The following is a 26,160-nucleotide window of genomic DNA, read 5'->3' as shown; positions in this document are numbered from 1 at the left end:
CCCAGAGCTAACCATGATCCTGAGCTCTGATTATCACTCATTACTTGTGTTTCTAACTTTATGCCATGTGTGTCTCATAACACACATGCTCTTTCATGTTGCATGTCATTCCTGTTCTTCTGTGACCTGACTTCATCACCCAGAGTTAGGTTTTGAAACTTCTGCTGGTACCTGTCACCGTCCCGGGTTCATTTGTCAAGGCTGTGTCATATTCCGTGGCGCAGAAACACAGCAGGTTATCCTGTCTGCTGTTACCCAGCACTCAGTTAGCAAGGTTCACACGGTACGGACGTGGTTGTAGACCCCTCCCGGTGAGTGCACATGGGAGCCTCACCAGCTCCAGGCCTGTGCAGAACTGTGAGGCCGTGCCCGTCCACGCAGTCGGGTCTCTGGGAAATGCCCAGTCTGTCTGACGACAGTGGACACTCTTTCCAGAACCCGAGGACGAGCTCTTGGCGCTCAACATCCTTGCGAACATAGGGTCTTATTGAACTTCCGGTGGACTGACGACACCGCCTTTCACTGTGTGCTAATGAGGAGGAGCATCTTCTCATGTCCTTGTTAACTGCTCCCCGCTGCCCGCCTAGCAGCGCGCCTGCTCCCCATACTGCTCTCTTCCTACATGGACAGAGAGATGAAAAACAAGAAAGCAGACAAATACGGTCTTTGTCATTTATAATAAGGGCCAAGAAAGAAACAGGTAAGAGGCGAGGATAGTGAACTGCAAGGTGGAGAATGCTGTTTCGTGGAGAATCATTGTGGAAAACGTAAGCAGTGGTATTTGAGGCAAGAACTAAAAGCAAGAAGCAGGCTTGCAAAAAGTGCAGAGGAGGAGTAGGGTGGGAGGCCAGCGTGTCTGCCTGTTTGCAGGCAAACATTAGCCCTAAGTGACTTCACTTCCTGTCAGGATCACTAAGCAGAGAGGAGAAGTACCTGAAGGAAACCTCTGAAAAAATCCTGTGGTTTTTTAATGGGAAAATAGACCTGAACTGCAGAAAAAAGCTCTTGAAGAAGCATATAGAGTTTCGGAACTAGAAGTAGACTTCGGAAGGCACCTTCTTCCAGCCTAAGAGTATAGATCACCTGAATTCAAACAGAAGGGGAGACGTTCAGACAGCAGGCAGCGATGCAAAGAGAGGCGTGCCAGAGAAACTTCCCTTCCCTTCCTGCACACTCCAGTCCTGACACTGTCATACGGGAGCCAGCAAAGTCAGGTGAGAGAGGTCAGGAGCCACTGTGGCCCAGGCTGCGATGCCAGAAGGGAGCAGGGGGTCCGTGCCGAGGGGCTGCTGGCCTGGAGGTTGGTGCCCATGAGGACTGAGAAGCTGTCTGTACAGGGAGGGGGTTTGTGTGTGGTGCAGAGCTCTGAGCAAACGGGGCAGACCTCTGTATAGGGCACTGGAGCCCACCAGAGTGGGGAGGGCACCCCCACAGTGGATTGGCTGGCAGGGGAGTCACAGTGCAGGCAGGGTGAGGAGGGAAGGGGGAGGGAGAGATGGGAACTTGGTTCCACAGCAGTGAGAAGTTACCAAGGCAAGGGCCACAGAGGGCAGCTTTCTGCTGTCAGAGAGCAGGGGGACAGGCAGGGAGGGGACAACAGGGTTCTCCAGTCCTGCTGGCTTTGAACTGGACTCATGGTGTGAACACATGGTTTTCACTATGTAAACAGTGTGCATGTACATACACGTGTGTGTGTGAGTGTGTGCATCCATGCATTCCCAGCTCTTCCTAGTGAAAGGGTTTCAGAGCAGTGACTCAACACCAATGTGCACATCCAGATCAGATTTTGGTGTCTAAATTTCATTTTCCACAAAAATCAACCAGTGCCCCTTGGAGAAGTGGCTCATCTCAAGGCTGGGGCACAGGAAAGTTCAAGACAAGACAGAAGCATCTTTTGGTAGAAAGTAGGGAAATGGGGGCTGGCATTGTGGCTTAGCAGGTTAGGCACCTACCTGCAATGCCAGCATCCCAAGTGGACATCAATTCAAGTCCCAGCTGCTCCACTTCAGATCCAGCTCCCTGTTAATGAGTCTGGTAAAGCAGCAGAGTATGGCCCAGGTACGTGGGCCCCTGCATCCAGCTCCTGGCTCCTGGCTTCTGCCTGGCCCAGGACACCATGGGTATCCAAACAGGTACAGATAAGTGAGTGAGTAAGTAGATGGATGGATTAGTTCCTATGAAGAATGGATATTTACATGGTTTCTAATGACCTCCTCACAGTCTAATTACAAAAGGAAAGAGAGTAGCTTTCCAACGGGAAGCCTGGAAGATGCCCCCTTAACCAAGTGATGTAGCTAAGCACCACCCTCAGCAGCAGAGCGGACTGCACCCTGCCCCATCCAAAGAGGAGCCAGTGTCCCGGCTGCCACAGTCCCAGCAGCACTGCACAGCCTGCCTCTTGTCGCCAGGAGCCGTCACACACTGAATCCACGGGCACGTAGGTTACCTTCAAACGTGTAACCGTCAGGAAGGCCCAGGAAAGACGCTGGAACTGTTCCAGACTGCAGGATACCAGAGAGACGTGAAGCGACATGGGACCCGGGGCTGTGCACTGGATCCTCTTGTGGTTAAGGGCTTTCCTGGAGCAGGTGGTGAAGCTTCCTGACGGGAGTGAGGCCCGCAGGGCAGTAAGGGCGCTGTGTGAGTTCCCTGGTTTTGATAGTTGTTTCACGGTGATGTAGGGGCTATGCTTGTTCCTAGGAAATCCGTGCTGAAGTGTTCAGGGCTTGGAGAGCCACGCGTTGGCAAATGTACTTTCCCGTGATCCATGGGGAGGACAAGCTTTTGTACAGTGCTTCAGACAGGTCAGGCAACGCAGAAGTAAAATAAATTTATTCTGGTGCAAAGATTTCTGAAATCCACATGTAGTTTTTTCCATAATGTGCATTTTACATTAACTTTTTTGAAAACTGCTTGTGTGCATGGGTTTCAAGGTTTTTGCACCAAAATAAATGTCTTCAATCCCACTTTTCTGTGAACTTTATGAAGCACCTCATACTTCCAACTTTTCCTATACCTTTGTGGTCATTTCAAATTAAAAAGGTTGCTTACAAGGAGAGCTACATGATAAAATAAATAAGGTTGGAAAGAAATACAATAGCACAATTGGAATCAGCACACAAATCAGCAAAGAGCAGGCCAACACTGTAGAAAGGCAGTTGGAAGATGTGGAAGACAAACCTGGCCATGGAAACCAAGAGGGAGAAGGACACCACTTGGAGGTGGTGTCAAGAAGATGGGGAATAGGAGATCCAGTGAACAAGAGCCAAGCAAGAGGTAGGAAGCATTGACAAAGGAAAGAACCACCACGTGGAACAGAAGTGGTAAAAATAAAAGACTCCGAGAAGATGGAAAACCTGTACCTACAGAGTGAATGAGCTCACTGTTCACTGTCCCTACAGCTCACTGTTCACTGGGGAAAATGAGAAACAGGCTGGCAAGGTTTTCCGATTGAAAGGATGAAGGATAGGGAGGTGGACTAGACCCCAGCCGAGGGAGTTACCTTTGGGCATTAGATTACAGAAAACAGGAGACTTCTCGGTAGATGTTAAAGAGGAGAAAGAAGAGTGCTGAGCGAGAAGCAGTCGTTGCAGGAGTTCACGTCTGGATCTGACCTGTCCACCCAGGCTGTAATCAGCCACCGAGGCGTGGATGGGCAGTGACACAAAATAGAGAAGGTGCACAAAGGAGGAAGTAAGCACAGGAAACACTGCTGCTCGCTAAGCCCAGCTTGGAGTCTAAATAATTGAAAATAAAAATTCAAGCAGGAAGCAAATACAGTAAAAACTCGTAAAGTATTAAAAATTATGGATTTGTATTAATAAGTGTCCAAGTTGATGGAAGAAGGACAGGAGACTGTCCTTACTGGCCACACATGTGGAACCAATAGATATTATTCACTGGTTGGCTTTGATAATTAGAGAAATAAGTGTGTTGGGGATACACTGTAGGAGGTAATCAGTTTAAAATAGAGTACAATACTTCTAAATCACTAAAAGAAAAAGCAAGCAAAATATAGTCCTGATGTAAAGAATAGAAAAGCAAATGAACTATTTAGAAACAAAGATCCAGAAAGCACAAAATAAAATCATCCCATTATTATGAAATAATGCAAATAGAGTAAAGTTCAATTCACAGTTACCATAACAAAGACTCTTAGATTCAGCTAAATAATACTCAGCTGAATTTTCATTACCAGTACTTAACTAAGACAGAGTGACATAGCTCAAAAATAAAAGGGTGACCAGTAACATATTGGACAAATAATGATAATGAAAGAGAAAAGTAGAATTCAAAGCAAAGAGTATTAAGTGAACAAAGTGAATTATTTTGGATTGGAGAACGCTATAATCTGTAATGATGATTTTTCACTTTATGATAAAATGCATGTAGCATAAAATCTGCCATCCTAACTATTTTTAGGTGAACAGTTGAGTGGCATTAAGGACTTTCACACTGTTGGGCAACCGTCACCACCCCATCCATCACCAGAACTCTTTCCATCTTGTAAAACCAAGACTCTGTATCCAGGAAACACCGACTCTCCGTCCCTCTGTTCCTGCAGCCCCTGACAGCCAACATTCCAATTCTGTGTCTATAGATTTGACTTCCCTGGGCACGTTGTATGGGTGGAATCGTACACGGTTTGCCTTTCTGTCCCTGGCTTTCACATAGCGTGATGTCTTCAAGGATCACCCACATAAGAGCATGTACCAGCGCCTCCTTCCTTATTAAGGCTGAAAGACGCACTGTTGCGTGGCCACGCCACATTCTTCACATCCATTGATCTGCAGATGGACCCTCGGATTGCCTTTGGTCCTCTGTGGGTGATGCTGCCCTTCACATGAGTGTGCTAGTCTGTGATGGTCGTTTCCAGAGTGACAAGCCTGCTGGTCAGGTTGCAGGAAGTTGTCCACTGGGTAGTGGGCAGTTTGAGTATACCCAGCAAACCGTTAACACGCTGTGGTTGGTTAACCACAGTCAGGCTGTTTCCTTCCTGCTGTGTAGTCAGTTTTTATTTCTTCTCTGTGGAGTCAGGCTCGTCCACTCTCTGTACACAGGTTTTCCTTCATCTCGAGAGTTTATGATTCCCGCCCCATTCATCTAAGCATGGTTTGGAGCCGGCGCCGCGGCTCACTAGGCTAATCCTCCGCCTGCGGTGCCAGCACAGTGGGTTCTAGTCCCGGTCGGGGCACTGGATTCTGTCCCGGTTGTCCCCCTCTTCCAGTCCAGCTCTCTGCTGTAGCCTGGGAGTGCAGTGGAGGATGGCCCAAGTGCTTGGGCCCTGCACCCCATGGGAGACCAGGAGAAGCACCTGGCTCCTGCCTTCGGATCAGCACAGTGCGCCGGCCATAGCGCGCCGGCCGCACCGGCCATTGGAGGGTGAACCAACGGCAAAGGAAGACCTTTCTCTCTGTCTCTCTCTCTCACTGTCCACTCTGCCTGTCAAAAGAAAAAGAAAAAAAAAAAAAAACGTAGCGGTAAAGCCGTCTGCAGTGCTGGCATCCCATATAGGTGCCAGTTCCTGTCCTGGCTGTTCCACTTCTGATCCAGCTCCCTGCTAATGGCCTGGGAAAAGACGTAAAAGATGGCCCAAGTACATAGGCGACCTGGATGAAGCTTCTGGCTCCTGGCTTCATCCTGGCTCAGCCCTGGCTATTGGGGCCTCTTGGGGAGTGAACCAATGGAAGGAAGATCTCTCTCTTCCTGTCTCTCATTCTCTCTCTCTGTGACTTTCAAATAGATAAATAAACCTTTTAAAAAAACTGTTAAGGAATATGATAGTTGGCTAAATAGAAATTTGTTATTTCCACACATCAAAAGAGTACCATAAATAATATTAAGCAAATGACAAATTGTCAAAATATAATTAACAGGCTAAGGTCAATCTTGAATATTCAGGGAGTTCCTCAAATTTGTAAGAAAATAATGGGCAGAGGACATGAATAGACAGCTAAAAAGAGAAATGCAAGCAACCCATTCATATGTGACAAGTAGTTATGAAATACCAGCTGAAGAGAATAAGTGCCCCCTTTTATGTTCGTCAAGCTGACAGAGATGAACGTGAGTGACTCGCTCCCAGTGGGTTCTGAGTTCTCTGAGAGCAAAGACTGCCTCTGTTTGTTTATTCCTTCAGCCTCAGCACCTGACCCAGGTGAGCCTGCAATAGAGAACCATTAAATGATCGGGGTGGAGACGATCAATGCGCTCAGGGTGGGAGAAGCCGAGTGCCATCTGCTGACAGCTTCCTGGGTAGTGAAGCAGAAATAGGAGTCGAGTGCAGATACAGTGCTCCCTGGTTCTTGTAAAGTCAAGGTTAAATATGCTCAGTAGCGTCAAGCATCCCTCTTAGTTTTAATAGCCACATTTCATAAAGCTTAGGTATCTCTCAATGCGACATTTTCCAGCCAACACGCCTAAAAAATTCAAAGGTAGAGCCCCAGCACAACTGTTAACTAAAAATCTGCAAAGAAAAAAATCTCAAGTTGCATGCCAGCTACACCTGGTGAAGTGCCAGAGTCCCAGGTGAACATGGGGAAGATAGCCCCAGTCCCACGCTGAGGACGTGTGGCTCTGAGCCGTGGCATGGTGGTGGTGTGAACGGTAGCACCACCTACTGCCTGTTCTGAACACATCGCCACCCGTGACTTTCCTGTGTAGCCCTTATTGCTGCCTGGAGTTTGCAGTGTGGCAAGCTGAGAAGTTTCCCGCGATGCGCTGGTTGTCTGTGGTTCAGCTCCGTGCACAAAGTGTGTGTGCTCCGAGGCACAGAGCCCTGTGTTGTTAACAGTGGTGACCATTGTTGGGTGATCCGAGATGATGTTTTCAGTATTTAACTTCTAGCATAAGATTTGCTGCATAAGCATAGGTAGTTATTGCATGCCTTTCTTTTTCAATTTGTGGTTGATGTATAACACGCTTTAACTTTTTCCCACTTAAAGTGATGCAGAAAGGGGGTCCTAGTTAACATCTTTATAGAGAACATCTTATTTCCAGGAGTGGATTACTGACATTCAATAGGAGATGCCTGCATTTTTAAAAGGTCATCAGCTGTCGTATTTCCCAATTTAAAAAAGAAAAACTTGAAAATCATAAACTACACATATGTAGGATTTCATCACAGTTATTTAAATTTTAAAATGTTGGAAACCTAAATGTTTAATAACAGAGTATCTATGAAATAAATTCTAGGAAGTGTAGATTATTAAATCCTATAAAGATGTTCCAGTCATATTTTGGAAGAAATTCATTATTATGAAAAATGTCTGCAGTATAATAGTAAACATGCAAAGATCAGTGCAAAGTTTGTAACTTATGGTGCAGGTTGTGCGAGGGGAAATGTGTACACATGCAGAGCGGAAGGTCTCCACAGACGCACAGTAAAGGGTTAATCGTGGTTCTCTGAGAGGATAATGGATGAGTTTAATTTTCTTCCTGCTGTTCTCATAGAAAAGCTCAGATTTTCTTTAATCACAATGTATTCCACTTGTACTTTTTTTAAAAAAAGAATGCTGTTTTTAAAAAGCACAGTAGGGTAGGGGTTGGGGGGCTTTTGAAGATAACAAGAGGGGACTTCAAGGAGTTCATGGAAATGGAATTGAAATGTAAGTTCATCTTGGCACAAAAATGTCTTGAAATCCAGTCGGAGAGAGAATCTTCCAGAAGCTCACAGGGTGGGCGTTTGGACTAGCAAGCAAGCTACTTCACAGGACACCCACACCCCACATCTGAGTGCCTGGGTTTGAGTTGGCTCTGCCCCATTCCAGCTCCCTGCTAGTGCTCACGTCGGGAGGCAGCAGGTGATGGCTCACGCTGTTGGGTCCCTGCCACAAGGGAGGCTCAGGTTGATTCTCGGCTCCCAGCTTTGGCCTGGCCCAGCCCAGGCCACTGCAGTCATTTGAGGGGTGAACCTGAAGATGGGAGATCTCTGTATCTCACTTCCATCTGTCTCTCTCTCTCTGGTTCTCAAATAAATAAAATAAAAGCAATTTATTAAAAATTTTAAGAAAAAGATGCTCATGAAAAATACATGGTATGAAAACACTATGCATGGATTTCAAACCTGTATGCAGGAAATGAAAGCCAAAGTGCAAACCCACACTAAACTTTGTCTTAGTAACAACATCCTGCTTCCAAGAGGGATGGATCCTAGTTTAGAAGACCCAGGGAAGCCCGTGGGGAAACAAGCTGACTTCAGGGGATGGTCACAGCAGCCACAGACAGAATACAGAGGTGGAGCAGTGAGAAGAACATGGGATTTGGGACAGACAGACTGGATTCAGATCCTGCCTGTGCCCCTCAGGTCCTGTGTGACTATGGGAAAGTAGAGGCACCTTTCTGAATCCCACCTGCTCACAGACAGAATGAGAATGCCTCCCAGGGTGAGCAGGGCTCCAAGGTCACAGCCTGTGCAGGGACCCAGCATCTGGGAGGCACTCAGCAGGGGCTGCTGTCCCACCTGCAGGGCTGGTGATGTCACTCGCCCCTCCTCGCCTTTATCATTAGCTTGAAAATACAGTCCCTGGGCTTTGCACCAAAAACACACTGAAAGGGATAACCAAAGAGAAGCAAGACCGTTTAGCCTAGGTAGGCCCACACCCCACGCTGGAGTGCCTCGATTGGATTCCCAGCTCCAGTCCTGACTCCAGCTTCCTGCTAACGCAGACACCCTGGAAGGCAGCAGTGACGGCTCATGTACTTGGTGTTGTCCCACCTACATGGGAGCCCTGGGGGGAGTCCCCAGCCTGTGGCTCCGGCCCAGCCCAGTCATGGCCATGGTGGGCATTTAGGGAGTGAACCAGCAGATGTGAGCTCCTGTCTGTCTCTCTCTCTTTCTCTGCCTCTCAAAAAAATTTGAAGCTTTGTGTTTTTTTTTTTTTTCCAAAAGAAGATAAAGCAAAATAGCACGTGGCTAAACTTTCCCTGTGTGCAGATACATAGTCCTTGAAGTCGGTGGTGTAAATAAATAAGGAATGAGAAGGTGAAGAACAGAGAATGAGTGATGGATAAATGGCCGCACCCCCAGCCCCCAACAAACACGCACACTGACGTCTTCCTTGTCTGCGTTCACTTTCAGCTTATCCACTCACCAAATGCCCTCCTCCCACCATCCTCCCCAACGCCGAAGTCGTCACCGAGAATGAGGAGTTCAACATAGGTACCACCTGCAAGCCAGCGAGGACCCTGGGGGGCAGGCACAGAGGGCGGGGCAGTGGTGGGGGCTGGCCGGCGGGGCTCACCTCTCCCTCCTGCCCGTGCACGGAAAAACCTAGACCTGTGAACAGTTTGTGCCCCAAGTGCAGCCCCCTTCTTTGTGGCCCCACCTTGGGAGAGGAGCTGGGAAGGCCCCGTCACGCAGGCAGTGTGGGTTTGAGAAGTGAAGGTGCACATGACATGACAGTGTCGTAAGAAGTTGTGTGCGTAGTCCCTGGGGGAGGGAAGCACCAGCTCAGCTGCTGATCGTCCTACCTGGAAGTGGGTGACCAGGGGCGCACAGCAGCCCCACCCAGACTTCTCCAGTCTGTCTCTCTCCTCAGGTGACATCGTACGCTACAGGTGCCTGCCTGGCTTCACCTTGGTGGGGAATGAAATCCTGACCTGCAAACTTGGGACGTCCCTGCAGTTCGAAGGCCCACCCCCACTCTGTGAAGGTAATCGTCCGAGCTGCGTCTCCCTGGGGCCAGCTCCTCCCAGACCAAGCCCTGGCGTAGCTCCTCTTTTCCTGGTCTGAGTTCTTAGTTATCCCCGGTTCTCGGCCACTGTCCATGAAGTCAGAGGCCACGTGGTGAACGCCATGTGCTGAGTCCCCGCATGCTGTCTACAGGGTCTCTGCCCTGATCTGAGGTCTGGAGCGGTGGGTGGCACGCTGGTTTCTGTCCTCCTCTTTGCTGCCTGGGCTTTCCCGGAAGTACATCCTGAGCGTTGGCTGGAGGACGTTCTGGGGCCTCAGGGAGGGGTGGGCACAGGCACCGGCCCTCCCCGACAATGGTGTGCCTGTGCTCCAGGTCCTGGGGCCTGAACTGGGCAGCCAGGAGGCCACGGTCACCCTCGTCGCTGGGCAGTGAAATCGGCAGAAGGTGAATTCGCCTCACCTTGTTCTCCCAGCTGACACCAGAAACCATAGCTTTCACTCAAGAGGCAGGCAGCCTAGGGCAGGCCACCTGATCACCCTGGGAGGCTGTGATGAACGAGAGAAGTTAATGTGTAATACTGCAAGGCACTCTAAACTGTCCCTGCACGGATGAACTGCTCCGTGTTGGCGGTTATTATTATGATAGCCAGTCCTTGGACTCTTTCTAGTGTCGTTATTCCCAACAAATATTTAGTAGCCCCTGGATGAAGAGGTCCACCTCCCCTCCAGTGGTTAAAAGGCATGGACAGGAAGAATCCGAAGCAAGAGCCATTAAGGAAGAAATCAGGATCCATGAGCTACAGAACTGGGCTGCCCCATGCAATCAGAATCTCACCATCTGTTTCGGTTGAGCTCTGCGTGCACCCTCAGGCCAGCCAGCCGGGCCTCTGCTCCAGGGCTGCCTGCATTGCTCCACGCCGGGTTTTTCACCTCTGGTGCTGTGCCTGCATCTCTGTGGCCCCCGTCTTGCCTTCCTCCCCAGTCTCAGTCTCACAATTCCCTCTGGGACTTGGTGCCAGTCTTGCTCCCTCAGACATGACCGTTGTGGTCTTTGTCCTGAGGGCTTGATTACTGGGACGTGATTCACGTGCTGTGCAGTTCACCCCTTTCAGGTGTATGGTTCAGTAGTTTTTAGCGTCTTTGCAGTTTTGAAACCATCACCACAATAAGTTTTATACCCTTTCATGGTTACAAAAGAAATAGCATACCCATTAGTAGTGACTCCTCACTTCTTTCCAACCCCCTTAGCCCTACACAGCCACCACTCTGGTTTCTGTCCATATGGCTGTGCCCGTCTGGCTGTTTCAGATCGGTGGAATCCTACAATATCTGATCTTTTGTGGCGGCCTCCCTTCTAGTTAGCATAGCACTGCCAAGGTTCATCCATATGGCAGCATGTTGTTGGCGCTTCCTCCTTTTTACTGTTGGATAATAGTCCATTGTGTGGATACACCACAGTCTGTTCCCTCGACCATCACTTGGTGAACATCTGGGCCATTCCTGCTGTGGAGTACGAGGCGTGATGCTGCTCTGAACATGCCTGCCCTTGTTTTTATGTGGACACATGTTCCCATCTCTCAGATGTGAAACCTGGAGTGGAATTGCTGGGGCGGGTGGTAAGTGTGTAACTAACCTTCTGAGAAACTGCCAGGCTGTTTTCCAAGGCAGCTGAATTTTACCCTCCAGCAGTGTTTCAGTGATCTAGTTCCTCCGTATCCTCTTACTATTATCTGTCTTTTAAATTGTAGCCATCCTGCTGGGTGCAAAGTGGTGTCTAATTGTGGTTTTAATTTGCATTCCCTGATAGCTAATGGTTTTTTGAGTACCTACTCATGTACTTATTGTACATCTTCTTTGGAGAAATGTCTATTCAAATCCTTTACCCATTTCATTTATATTTAATTAAAAATAATACTTGTATGTACTTATGGGGTACACTGTGATCTCAGTGCCTGTATAACTGTATACCTTGTATAATGATTAATATTATGTAAGTCAAAATAGCTAGAACATAGGATTTTGAATATTGTCATCATAAAGAAGTGATAAATGTTTGAGATGATGGATACTAATCTTAAAAACTTGATTATTTGTCTTTTTATTATTGAGTTGTAGGAATTCTTTATAGACCCTAGACACCACTTGCTTATAAAAGACAGGGATTTAAAAATATTTTCTTCCATTTCATGGGTTATCTTTTCACTCTCTTGACGATATTCTTTGAAGCACAGAAGTTCTTATTTTGATTATGTCCAGTTTATTATTTTTTTCTTTGGTCACTTGTACTTTTGATGTCATATTTAAGTTTAAAAGATTTATATCTATGTATTCTTCCTAAAATCTATAGATTCAGCTTTTACATTTAGATCTTTGATCTATTTTGAGCAGTTTTGTATGTGGTGTGAGGGAGGGGTCCAGATTCCTTAATTTGCTTGTAGAAATCCAGTTGTCCTGGTACCATTTATTGAAAATGCTATGAATCCTCAGACTTTGTTCTTTTTCAAGATTATGTAGGTTATTCCATGTCTTTTGAATTTCCCTATGATTTTGGGGATCAGATTGTCAGTATCTGAAAAGAGACCATTTGGGATTTTGGTAGGCATTGAGTTGAATCTGTGAGGCAGTCTGGGTGGAATTTCTATCTTAACAGCATTATGTCTTCCCAGTGAGGAACATGGGGTGTCGTTCTGTTCAGTCTCCAGCTTCCTCTGTTCTTGGGCTTATTCCCTACCTTGTTGACTCAGCTAGCTCCCTACCCAGTGAAGTCTTCGCTTCCCATGACACGTGTCAGGCACTTTTCAGTGTCCCCGGAAGCAATCCTCTTGCTATAGCAACATGGACATTTTGGTGAAATTGAAGATGTCACAGTGCAATGGCAAAGCGCAAAGAATAAAATAATAGCTAGAAAGGTGTCACTCATTCCTGGTATGAAAACAAAAATTTATATGTATGCCACTTCTTCTAAAAGCCAGTGTCGGGGTTGACACTGTGGCACAGCAGGCCACCACTTGGGAGACCCGCATCCCATTTCAGAGTTCTTGAGATTGATTTCCACTTCTGCTATCAATCCAGCTGCCGACTAATGTGCCTGGAAAGCAGCAGATGGTGGCCCAAGGGCTTGGGTCCCTGCCACCTTTGTTGGAGACCCAGACTGAGTTTCAGGCTACTGGCTTTGGCCTGGCACAGTCCCGGCCATTGTGACAATTTGGAGAGTGAACCAGCAGAGGGAAGATACCTCTCTCCTTCTTTCTCTCTCCCTCTCTCCCTCCCTCTCTGTAACTCTGCCTTTCAAATAAATAAATCTTTTTTCAAAAACAGAATATTTGAATAACACATTTACATTCATAAGCTTTTACTGCATAAAAACCATTTTCAACATTTAGAAGCTTTAAACAGTAGCTATTTATTTTCTATGAAAGATTTACTTCAAATATATATATATACTTCAAATGTATATATTTATATATATTTAGATTATATATTTATTTGTATATAAATTTATATATATAATATTTACTTCAAATATATACATACTATATGAATTCCAAATAAAAGAAGATACATTCCATGAATATGATTAACATAAGAAACATAAAAAGAAATTTCTGCTAGTACTACAAAGAAGGATAATTACCAAAAATAGATATTTTATAATGATGAAAGGGTTCCTTCAGTTTTAAAGGATATATCAGTGTATATGCATTTAGTAAAAGCTCTTCAAAATACATGAGGCAAAAACTAACAGAACTAAATGTGGAAAAAGAAAATATATCAACGGTACATACTAAAGACCATTTGTAATTCGGCAGTGAGACAGTCTGATAAAAACATGGACAGTCGACTAGAGCAGACACTTTGCAAGAAAGATACATAAATGGCCCATAGCAACGGAAAGATGCTCAGTACCGGTCATCAGGGAAATGTGAATCCAACCACAGTGAAATGTAACTGCACACCCACTAGAACGGCCAAAATGTAACGACAGAAGATTGTAAATGTTGACAAGGATGTAGAACAAATGCAGTTTTTCATAAATTACTGGTTATAACATCAATCATACAGCCAGTTTGGAAAACTGGTCAGCAGTTCCCTTTAATGTTAAACGTACACCTACCGTGTCCTCAGTGATTCTACTTCTGCTTTTTTATCCAAGAGAAGTGAAAACCTATGCCACAAAAAGACTTTTACGTGATTCCATCCATAGGAAGCCACAGCTAGAAACCACAACCCAGACGTCTGTCCATCAGTGAGAGGATGAATAGTCAAAGTGTGCTATGATCATACAGTGGGGTACCACTGAACAACAGAAATAAATGAAGCCATGGTGCACAAGGCAGTATGGGCTGAATCTCATGGACATGTTATTTAGCAAGAGGCCAAACGGCTGGTGTCATGGTGTGGTGGGTAAAGCCGCTGTCTGCAGGGCTGGCAACCATATGGATGCTTGTTCGTGTCCCAGCTGCTCCACTTCCAATCTAGCTCCCTGCTAATGGCCTAGGAAAGCAAGAGATGACTCAAGTGCTTGGGCCTCTGCCACCCATATGCTTCTGGGTCCTGGCTTTGGCCTGGCCCAGCATTGGCCATTGCAACCATTTGGGGAGTGAACCAGTGGGTAGGAAATCTCTCTATATCTGTCTCTTCACTCTCTTTGCAACTCTGACTTTCAAATACATAAATAAGGCTGGCGCCATGGCTCAATAGGCTAATCCTCCACCTGCGGCGCCGGCACACTGGGTTCTAGTCCTGATCAGGGCACCAGATTCTGTCCCGGTTGCTCCTCTTCCAGTCCAGCTCTCTGCTGTGGCCCGGGAGTGCAGTGGAGGATGGCCCAAGTGCTTGGGCCCTGCACCCATATGGGAGACCAGGAGAAGCACCTGGCTCCTGGCTTCAGATCAGCGCAGTACGCCGGCCGCAGCGCACTGGCTGCAGCAGCCATTGAGGGGTGAACCAACGGCAAAGGAAGACCTTTCTCTCTGTCTCTCTCTCTCACTGTCCACTCTGCCTGTCAAAATAAATAAATAAATAAATAAATAAATAAATCTTAAAAAAAAAAAAAGAAGCCCAACACAAAAATAACCTATGTATGGTTCCAGTGATGTCAGGCTCTGGCACAGGCAAACTAACCCACAGTTCTAGAAAGAACATCAGTGATTTCCTGGAGCAGGGCAGGTCGCATCAACTGCGAAGGAATGTGAGAGAGCGTTCCGAGGTGATGTAGATAATGCGTGTCTTAACTGTGGGAGTGGTTACAAGTGTTCAAGTATTTAGGCCCCTTCCACCCACATGGAAGACCTGGATGAAACGCCTGGCTCCTGGCTTAGGCCTGGCCCAACCCTGGCCATTGTGAACTCTGGGGAGTGAACCAGTGGATGGAAGATCTCTCTCTCTCTCTCTCTCTCTCTCTAACTCTTTCAAAATAAAGAAAGAAATCTTTAAACATAAGTAAATAAAAAATAAATAAAATGAAAATGAATGAACTTTTAAGTACTTCTTAAAGAAATTAATGTTATAAAACAGAAAAACTGCCCTTCTGGTAACCAAGTAAAAAGATAGACTTGACGCCGGCGCCGCGGCTCACTAGGCTAATCCTCCGCCTTGCGGCGCCGGCACACCGGGTTCTAGTCCCGGTCGGGGCGCCGGATTCTGTCCCGGTTGCCCCTCTTCCAGGCCAGCTCTCTGCTATGGCCCAGGAAGGCAGTGGAGGATGGCCCAAGTGCTTGGGCCCTGCACCCCATGGGAGACCAGGAGAAGCACCTGGCTCCTGCCATCGGATCAGCGCGGTGCACTGGCCGCAACGCGCTGGCCGCAGCGGCCATTGGAGGGTGAACCAACGGCAAAGGAAGATCTTTCTCTCTGTCTCTCTCTCTCACTGTCCACTCTGCCTGTCAAAAAATTAAATAAATAAATAAAAATTTTTTAAAAAAAGATAGACTTGAAACAAAGAGCAGCAAAGTAGTCAAGCTGTTAGATAAGCGAATAAATAATAAAGAACAAAAGTAGGAAGACAGAAAATGAGAAATAAAAGTGGGATATAACCACTGAAGTCGAATAACTGTGTTAAATTACAAAACTCTTCTGCACAAATCTGTGCCAATAAATTTGAAAACCAAAATGATATGAATGATTTTTTCCAGGAAGGCATAGGAAGTTTATGCTGTCCAAATTCTCCAAAAGACATAGAGAATGTCAACAGAGGAACTGCCTCCCCAGAGATCTCAAGACAAGATGGTTGGGGGCGCGTGCTGGGCCTGGGTTCCATGCCTGACTGCGGCTCTTGACTCCAGCTTCCTGCTGACGCACACCCTGGGGGGCAGTGGTCATGGCTCAGACGCTTGAGTTCCTGCCACCCACGTGGGAGACCTGGGTTCAGTTCCAGGCTCCTGACTTCGGCCTGGCCCAGCCCCAGCCACTGGGGACACTTGGAGAGTGAACCAGTGGTTGGAAGCTATGTCTGTCTGTCTCTCAAAAGAAAAATTTTAAAAGGACTAGATGGTGTCATAGGAGAATACCAGTAAGCCTTCCAAGGCCAGAGCAGCTTGAGCATAGAGGAAACGGAAGCGTGGGAACGCGAGTGCCCTGGTCTGGTGAAGCTGCACATGGAAAGGAAAACGGGTGAAGCCGTCCCCTTTGAGAGCACGCCTGTGCTCAGCAGAGACACTCAAGTAGAAGGGAGAACCTGGGGAGCAGACCCCGGCGAGGAGCCCCAAAACCCCCACACCTCAGTGCCCGCGCAGGTCATCAGGTTAGTGGAGTCAGGAGCATTTAAGCAGCCGGGTGGGTTTTCTTAAGGATGCCCCTCATCCTCCTCTTCCTCCTACAAGCTAAGGAGGAAGCTGTCCTGGGACGAGCCAGCGGGTGCTTTTCAAAGCCACTCAGGGGGACCTGGATGAGTCGCCTCCCGAGTAGCAAGCCCTGCTCCTGTGATGGTGAGGGCGGAAGGAAACAGGAGAGATGGGGGAAGCCAGTGGTGAGGTCTCCTCCCCAGCACAGCGCTTCCTTGGCCTTGCGCTCCCAGACACCCCCCTGTACCAGGGTCCCAGAAGCCAGCACTCACAGGAAGCCTGTCCAGAGGCACATTGACTGACCCGTTGCAGCAAGTGGAACGCTTGCAGCGACTGCACAGGGCACGCCTCGTTCAAGCGACTGAACAAGTTGGCTTGGTCCTCAGAATTAGGCTTATGAGTCTCCGACCCAAGCAAGCGGCTGTAGGCGGGTAGTCCTGAAATGGGTTTCATGCAGGCTGTTCTGGATGCTTCCTTGTGCCCCTGTAACACCGATCACACACACACACACACACGGTGCCTGGGGTGCACAAATCCTGGGAACCAGGATCCCCACTCCTTTTAATGGTGACGGACAGAACCCAGCCCTGCCCCTGCAGTTCCCTCTTTCTAAATCCCATACTGACGGTCTTCCCTAGGGTGCCATTGTTTTCCTCAGCTATGTTACGGGTTCCCTAGGCCAGGCCCAAGCTCTGTTGAGTCTTTCTGCGCCAGAATGGCCATCCTCAGCTCTGCAGTTCGTTGAGGGACTGTGTTGCAGGTTCACATTTATTATGTCATGTAGTATAGTGGGAGGTGCTGTAGATAGAGAAATCAGCACACAGAGAAAATAATTCGGTCGAGATCACACAGGTAGAGCTGGGCTACAAATGCAGGTGTGTTTATCAGAATCCCCTGTGCTTCCTTCTGCCCCACGCTATCTTTCATACAAGTACAAGTCAAACCCATTTTAGGGGTTAGCTCCGTGGGATTGAGCATGTGTTCCTGTTTCTCTCTCTGTGTGGCCTCTTCTCTGACTACAAACTCGGGCAGTAGGGCCCACACCTGAGCTCAAGGAAGTGATTGCAACCACCTGGCCAGGTGTGAGCACCAGCAGTCCTGCGACACTCTTCCAGGATCTGAGGTCGCCTCATGTCATAGAACAGCGGAATGATGGGCATGGGGTCCTGTGTGAATGTGCTCAACCACTGGTTTCCCACAGTTGTCTTTTGCACCAGGGAGAAGCAGACGTGTTGGCTCTCGTCCCCTCTCCACCCCCATGTACCTGGTATTTCTCTCTCTCTCTCCAAGTGCACTGCCCAACGAATGAGCTTCTGACAGACTCCACAGGCGTGATCCTGAGTCAGAGCTACCCCGGAAGCTATCCTCAGTTCCAGACCTGCTCTTGGCTGGTCAGAGTGGAGCCCGATTACAACATCTCCATCACAGTGGAGTACTTCCTCAGCGAGAAGCAGTATGATGAGTTTGAGATCTTCGACGGTAGGTTGACCACGTGCTGCCGCGTCCGTGGCTGCGCCAGGGCTGGGCTTGCTCCGGGACCCTGGGGTTTCTGCTGCACTTCTCTTGGGGCTCGCCAGAGGCTCCCTGTGCTGTCTGTCTCCACCACGGACACTCGGGACCAGGGGATCCGACATGTTGTCTGGCCCAAACAGCAGGGCTGCTGGTGTTGCAGCTTGGGCCTGTTGCAGAACCAAGTAGCTCCCACCCAGAGGCAGCACCCTTGAAGGTCAACAGCTGTATTCCCCAGTGAAGGGTACACGGCCTCCAGAACCCAAACACCGGGCGCCTCCTCTGGTAGCAGGAAGTCAACAATGCGGTCATGTCCTCTCATTTGGAGGCAATGTCTCAGTGTGCCCCAGACCACTTGGCCCTAACAGCTGCACTGCAGACTTTGTAGGACTTATCTCTTGCTCTCTGTAGCCCGTGAGCCTTGCAAAACCATCTCCACCGCCTGTCGCTCCCGGCTCATCAGATCCCATGAACGTGAGTGAGCCAACACGCTCCATTCTGCAGGAGCGTCCAGGTGTCCGAATCCCTTCAGACAACATCGTGACTGGGGGCAGGGGAAGGAACACAGCTCTGGGGCAAAACCATGATGGTATACTGTCTTCCACAAGCTGCTTCTCATCCACATAGAAAGGCAGATAAGGGAAAGAAAGCATCAGCTGATCCACTGTGCACCCCCTGTCACCAGCCTGTGTCAGTCTGCTCTAATAAACACGCTACGTCAGGCACATCTGGTGCAGTTGAGGCCGCGGCTTGGCTAAGTTTACTTTGTGGGGTGGGCCTGAACCAGGATTCCATTTATTACCAACCGTTACTCACGCCCCTCCGATGGACAGCCAGGATGGTGCTCTGCACCCCAGGGTGTCAGGCACTTCAGACCCTGGATCCAGAAGCCTTTGCTACACCCGGACGTGCCCTCGCCTGTAGTGTGCACTTACCTGAGGGGACAGTGGCGGGTCTTCAGGGAGACGAACGGGAGGAATTGTCTGTATACACCGGTGTCCTTCTGTAGGGGCCTTTTTCATGGGGACTCGGCCTCTGCTTTAGCCACAGCGCTCTGGGATGGGAAATGAAACCTGAGCCTGCAAACCCGGCAAGGGACTGTGACTCCAGCAGGGGCAGCTCCTCTCGCCCTGGTGTCTGCTTTCTTCCCGCAGTCACACTTGGCCTTGACTGCTTTGTTTGGTTGCTGGTCTGTCTTGCCCTCAGGAGAATGAGGTTCTATGAGCCATCTCCACAGATGCTGGGGGTCAGACCCTCCCTGCTGCCCCCAATTTTTCTGTCTGTGTCAATACTCGCACCAGTCTAGCTTCTGACTCTTACATGCGTCTACCTGGCCTGCATCTTCCCGGATCTCCTCAAGCCCCTGACCCCGGGGAGCCTGGTTCCACGATGCCTCACCTCCCCTCAGTTTCCACCTAGAGGACAGCCACTCCCCAGGTTTTCAGTGGCGCTGGTGCTCACGCCTCATCAGCGCATTCTTGGTTGCTTTCGGAAGTGGACTGTGGTCCGGGCACGGCCAGCTGGTGGGCATCCTGGTCTGCACGGCAGACCTCTCTCCCAGGCCCCTCTCCGTGTCTGTGGACCCCTCCTCCACTCGTGGTCACAGCAGTTCCCAGGGCTCTGCCTGTTTAAGGAGTCCATGAATTTTTCCCAGCTTCCAAGAGCTGTCCCAGCAGCTTCTCTCGGGGCTTTTCCCAGAGTGATAATCCCATGTTACAGATTATTCAGCTTTATGTTCTGGCCCCCGTGAACCAGCCCCCAAAGAATACAGTCCCAGACACTTGAGGCTGGGAAAAGGAAGAGGAAGGCCTTTCTCCAGGAGCCCCTGGGAGCTCCTTTTGATCCTGAGATGTGAGATGTTTTCCTCCAGCGGTATATTCTTTCAATAAGTGGTGGGTTTTTTTTTTTTTTTTCCCAATGTGATAGGCACGGAGCTGTATTTGGTGTGCACAAGAGAGGTAGGGTGCCCAGCTTTTTCATTAACCATCAGCTTGGCCTTGGGCAAGGCCCAAATGGCAAATAGGCTCCATCGCACCTGCCACCTCTGGAGGTAGGCAGGGACTTCCCAGGGTGCTGTTTCAGGACGCGGTTCAGGAGAGGAGGGGGTCCCTGGAGCAGTAGCTCTGGGCACCAAGAGGAGCTGGGTACAAGTGAGGCTGCTGACTCTCAGCAAGTGGCCACGTGAGCCCCAGCCTGCACTTGAGGGTCTCCGGGAGAGCGTGATGATCTGTAATCCCCTGTCCCTCTCCCCCCAGGGCCCTCAGGACAAAGTCCTCTGCTGAAGGCCCTCAGTGGGAATTACTCCGCTCCCCTGATTGTCACCAGCTCAAGCAACTCTGTGTACCTGCGCTGGTCGTCTGACCACGCCTACAACCGGAAGGGCTTCAAGATCCGGTATTCGGGTGAGTAGGTCGCCAGGACTGGAGAAGGGCCCCTTACCTTGCTCACCCACAACCCCCAGATGCGCCCCGCGCTGTCTCCTCATCAGGACAGCTAGCTCTGTGTGGGACGCAGGCAGCCTGTCTCCTCCAGTCCCTCACCAGAGGGTCCCTGTGCTGTCTCTCTCCACCACTGAAGCTCAGGACCAGGGAAGCTGCATAAGGGTCCTTGGCTCTTTCCTACCTCCTCTGCCCCTCCCCCTTTCCCCACTTTCCCCTCTGCCCACTCTTGTTGCCATCCTATAGCCTGGGTCTGTAACTGTTCTGTAAGAAAGGCTAGCAGCGTCTACAGGGAATCCCATTGATACCTGGAATGTTGACAACAGGTCCTTAAAACTGCAACACCTGAATTCGTATGTCTCTAACTGGCCAGTGTTGGGCAGGCAGCAAAGGACAGGCTGCGTTTCAAGTCCAGGAGCCTCCCTCTCCACGTACAGGCAGAGTCAGGTCAAAGGCCAGGCCTGCTAGGTGCCGACCCACGCAACAAATCTTTAATGAGCCAAAAGTCACCCAGGGGATTCGACGAAATGGAAAAAGTTGAATTTATCTGAACTCCATCATAAATACCGCTGTCTAGGTTGAAAGAAAACTGGATACGCTGCCTGATGACTGGCTACCTTGGAGGCAGGCGGGTGCCTTGCACCTTGCCTTGGCTCAGCAAGGCCAGAGGCAGTGTGGGAGGGGTCTCACTGTGTTCCGGCCCCTACAGGAGTTTTTCCCTGGCTGTGTTTGGCCTGAATTCCAAAAAATGCTGGACTAATTTTTTTAAAGATATATTTATTTATTTAAAAGGCAGAGTTACAGAGAGAGAGAAGGAGATAGAGAGACAGAGAGATCTTCCATCTGCTGGTTCACTCCCCAAGTGGCTACAACTGCCCAGGGCTGGGCCAGGCAGAAGCCAGGATCCTCCAGATCTCCCATGTGGGTGCAAGGACCATACATAGTACTTAAAGTCATCCTCTGATGCTTTTCCAAGCGCATTAGCAGGGAGCTGGATTGGAAGTGGAGCAGCTGGGACTTGAACCAGCAGTCTTGTGGGATGCCAGCACTGTAGGTGGCATCTATTTACCCACTATGCCACAGCACCAGCACCCTGGACAAACTTTTGAAGAACATTGATCAGATGTCAAGTTATCATTTCAGAGCCAGCATTGTGGCACAGCAGGCTAAGTCGCCACTTGCAGGTACCAGCATCCCATATCAGACTGCCAAGTTGAGTCCCAGCTGCTCTGTTTCCAATGCAGCTCCCTGCTAATGTACCTGGGAAAGCAGTGGAACATGGCCCAACTATCTGAGCCCCTGCCACCCATGGGGGAGACCTGGATAGAGATCCTTGCCTCCTGGCTTCAGTCTGATCCAACCCTAGTTATTGCAGCCATATGGGGAGTGAATCACTGGATGGAAGATCTCTGTGTGTGTCTCCCCCGACCCCGTCACCCTGCCCTCCAAATAAATAAATAAATATTTTAAAAATTATAACCTGCCCAAGATACCCATTTTCTTGGTTCCCATGAGGCTCCCTGCTTGCAAGACCAGCTCAAACTCAGAGGTCCATCTGAACAGGTGGAAAGAATCCTGCATGTGGCTCCCAGGGCAGAGCCAGCAGATGATGCTGAGGGGAGCCTGGGAGGAGAGACTCTTCTGCCTCAGAGTCCAGGCCCTTCTGCAGGGCCACCTGGGCACTCCTTCCTCTGATGCACACAGAGGAGGCTGGGGCTGCCCTCACAACCAGTACCCCAGGGCCAGTGACCAGCCCTGCCGCTCACAGCCCAGAGGATGAACAGATGAGGGCGGTACCGCTCCAGACTTCAGTTTCCTCATAGAGGAAAAGGAACCTTAAAGTGCCTCCCAGGGGGAACCCAGGCTGAACTCATGCAAAAGAGAAATACAAGGGCACTTTTAAAGTTTGTGGAAAATGTGATTAAAAGATAAGCTTATTTTGGTATAAAAATTGTGAAATATATGCATAGTGTATATATGTATATACATATATAAAAGTGCACTTTCCATGAACTTTACGAAGACCCCTGATATACATGAATTTCATAATTTGGGTCTCCAGAATAAACTTACCTTTGCGTTCCATTTCCTACCTACTTTTGTTTTAAAGATTTCTTTATAATTGGAAATGCAGAGTGACATAGAGGGGGAAACAGAGAGAAAACAAGATCCTCCATCCTCCGGTTCACTCCCCAAATGGCCTCGACAGCTAGGCTGGGCCAGGCTCCAGCCAGGAGCCAGGAACTCCATCCAGATCCCCCGCGTGGATGGCAGAGGCCCAGGTACCTGGACCATCTCCTGCTGTCCACTGCCTTCCCAAGTGTCATAACAAGGAGCTGGATTGGAAGAGGACCAGCCAGATTTCAAACTGGCACTCCTATGGGATGCTGGCATCACAGGCAGCGGTTTAACCCGCTGCACCACAGCGCTAGCCCACCACACACTTTTGGAAGTGCCCTTGGCTAGCAGCTCAGTGCATTTCACTAGGCCGGATGCTAACATCAGACCTGAAAGCTGCTGAGCAGCTGCCTTTGATGTCCAAAGACTGCCATGTTTGGGAGTCGTGAGTCCGTTGTAGTTACAGGATGCATGCCATGTAGAAAGAGGATTGATGACGTCGTGCACCAAGTAGTACTGAAGAATCAGAACACAGTGGCCTTGTGTAAGTAGCCATGCATCTCGCATGGTGACCAAGTGTACTTTTTTTAAGATTTTATTTATTTATTTGAGAGGCAGAGTTACAGACAGAGGGAAAGACAGAGAGAAAGGTTCTCTGTCTGCTGCTTCAGACATCCCGGGTCTGTGTCGATCCAAATCCAGGAGCCAGGAGCTTCTTCCAGGTCTCCCACGTGGGCGCAGGGGCCCATGCACTTGGGCCGTCTTCTACTGCTTTCTCAGGCCATAAGCAGAGAGCTGGATTGGAAGAGGAGCAGCCAGGACAAGAACCGGCGCCCATATGGGATGCTGGTGGAGGCTTAGCCTACTATGCCACAGTGCCAGCCCCCATATCTTATAACTAAGATTCTTGTTCCTGGGTGAGGTGGGCACATAGATGCAGTGTACATAGTACATGGGACAGAAGGACACACATCTGACATGGTAGGGAGGAATTTAAGACACCAAGTTGGGGCTGATGTTTGTCCTAGTGCTTTAGTGCCTGCGTCCCATGTAAATGTCGGGGTTCAACCCTCAGCTCCAGCTCCCAATCCCGGCTTCCTTTCACTGCAGATCCTGGGAGGCAGCCGTGATGGCTCCAGGTGAGTTCCTGCCCCTCATGCGGAGCATTTGCATTGAGTTCCCCGCTCCTGACTTTGGCCTGGCCCAACCCCAGCTTCTTCAGGCTTTTGGGGAGTGAACCAGCAGGCAGGAGCTCTGTCTGTCTCTCTCTCTCTCTCTCTCTCCTTTTTTTCTCAAATAAGTATTATTTTAATTAAAAAAAAAGAGCCGGCGCTATGGCTCACTTGGCTAATCCTCTGCCTGCGGCGCTGGCATCCCGGGTTCTAGTCCTGGTTGGGGTGCCGGGTACTAGTCCCGGTTGCTCCTCTTCCAGTCCAGCTCTCTGCTGTGGCCAGAGAGGGCAGCAGAGGATGGCCCAGGTCCTTGGGTCCCTGCACCTGCATGGGAGACCAGGAGGAAGCACCTGGCTCCTGGCTTCAGATCGGCACAGTGCACTGGCCGTAGCAGCCATTAGGGGAGTGAACCAACAGAAGGAAGACCTTTCTCTCTGTCTCTCTCTCACTGTCTATAACTCTACCTGTCAAATAAAAAAAAAAATTAAAAAAGGTCAAGCGTTTGGCATAGAAATTAAGACACCATTTGAGACACCCATGTCTAAGTGCCTGGTTTGAGTCCTGGTTCCTTGCTTCCAGTCCAGTTTCCTGCTAATGCACACCGTGGGAGCCAACAAATTATGACTTGAGTTCTTGAGTCCCTCTACCTGTGTGGAACAGATGACGTCCGTGGCTCCTGGCTTTGCCCTGGTCCAGCGCTGGCTGCTGTGGGCATTTGGAGAATGAACCAGCAGATGGAAGATCTTTCTCCATCATTCATTCATTGTCTGTCTGTCTCTCTCTCTCTCTCTCTCTCCCCCACACACACTCTCTGTCTCCCTCTCTCTCCCCATCCCCTTCTCTCTCCACTTTTTAAATAAAGTGATAATAAATACATATTTTAAATAGATAAATTTTAAATATATTTAAAAAATAAACACCAAGTTCGGCAGCAGAGGCCTTTGCTGTGGAGAGGCCGTGAAGGCCTTGGTGTCCTAGTCCCACTTTGACCCTGTGTGCCTTGGAGACCCAGCCAAGGACGCCAGGGACAAGCGAAAGTTAGAGTGGTCCTTTGGTTATCCTCTTCCCAGACTCACATACTCCTGACCCCAGACCCCTGGCAGGGTTGGTAATGCCAGCTCTCCGGGCCAGGTTTTCCCCTGCTGTCTTCATGGTGCTGTCCCAGCGCTGAGAACAGCACCTGACACATAACAGACTTGAGATGGATGTGTTGAACCAATGAATGATCTACCCTGAGGCCATAACCCTAGCCCTGCAGGGAAGTTCACAGTCCAGGTTACCCCAGGTCCACCTGGTCCCATTCCCTAAGAGCAGACAGCAGGGGGATGGCCCTTTGCTGAGCTCTGTGTGTCCTGACCTCTGCTGTGCTGGGATATTGACAAGCACAAAAACCTGCGAGGTAGATACAGCCCCGATGTCCAGCCGAGGAACCTGGAGCTACACAAGCCTCACCGATTCGTCCTACGCTGCAGAGCTGGTGAGGTCAGGAAGGGGACGCTCTTGCAGTCACACCTTCCTGAACCAGCGCCATGGGGTGTGGCGCTCCAGGGATTTGAGAGCTGAGCTTGGCCCTACAACCAGTTCTGCCTTCAGACCACAGTGGGGACCCATGCTTTGTGGGTTGTTTTCCATCTTCCTGTGTTGTGTTGTGTAGTGTTGTGTTGTTGTGTTTTGGTTTGTCTAAATGACTCACACCTTCCTCGTAGCAGAGGACCTGGCAGCAGGAAGACAGGAGATGGAGAGAGGAGAAAGGGGCAGGGGCAAGCATGAAAGACCATGTCCCCCTGGCAGAGTCCAGTTCCCTGAGCCCTGTCTTGTGTTCAGCCCCTTACTGCAGCCTGCCTCGGGCCCCACTGCACGGCTTCATCCTGGGCCAGACGAGCACCCAGCCCGGCGGCTCCATCCACTTCGGCTGCAATGCTGGATACCGCCTGGTGGGACACAGCATGGCCATTTGTACCCGGCACCCCCAGGGCTACCACCTGTGGAGCGAATCCATCCCTCTCTGCCAAGGTGAGGAGCAGGCAGGAAGTGGGGTGTGCACACCTTGGCTCAGATCCAACTCACATCTTGGGCTTGTCCCAGGACAAGTCACTGCCAAATGTGGGTTTCTTCATGGGTCATTTTTGAGGCTCTGTCATATCTCCAGCCCTGGGGATGGCATATGCACAGTAGTCTCTGTGTTTAGGGCAGGGAGAAATGGGTATGTGAGCACAGAAATGCCAGGTGACAGAGTGCGGAAGCTCTGTGTCAGAGGTATAAGCTGGGTGGTGGGAGACCCAAGGTAAGCAGGAACCAGCCTCCTGCTGGACAACCAGAGAGGGCTCCCAGAGATGGGGTGTTTGGGCATGGGCTCCCAAAGCAAGTGGGCTGATAAACACTGGAAGTGCACCAGGCAGCTTGCATGCATTGCTTTTTATAATTTATGTCATATTCTGGGAAAAATTATATAGTGAAAAAAAGTGAAAAATTGACCTATAATCCTATCACTTGATTGTACCACTATTAAC

The 26,160-nt window shown here is 49.4% G+C and overlaps 1 protein-coding gene across 1 annotated transcript in view; it reads left to right on the top strand.

Moving 5' to 3' along the window:
- The window catches only part of CSMD2 (CUB and Sushi multiple domains 2), a 615,632-nt gene that overhangs the window by 521,969 nt on the left and 67,503 nt on the right, over nt 1-26,160 (top strand). The window contains exons 45-49 of the mRNA XM_062193240.1: nt 9,077-9,157; nt 9,537-9,650; nt 17,704-17,892; nt 20,178-20,324; nt 25,475-25,663. Of these exons, the coding sequence (XP_062049224.1) occupies nt 9,077-9,157; nt 9,537-9,650; nt 17,704-17,892; nt 20,178-20,324; nt 25,475-25,663 (720 nt within the window). The remainder of the gene's footprint in view (nt 1-9,076; nt 9,158-9,536; nt 9,651-17,703; nt 17,893-20,177; nt 20,325-25,474; nt 25,664-26,160) is intronic.

The sequence above is a fragment of the Lepus europaeus genome, chromosome 5 (assembly GCF_033115175.1).
Source record: "Lepus europaeus isolate LE1 chromosome 5, mLepTim1.pri, whole genome shotgun sequence".
Lineage (NCBI taxonomy): Eukaryota > Metazoa > Chordata > Mammalia > Lagomorpha > Leporidae > Lepus > Lepus europaeus.
The sequence above is the reverse complement of the archived record's forward strand: the minus strand, read 5'-3'. Positions and strand labels throughout refer to the sequence as shown.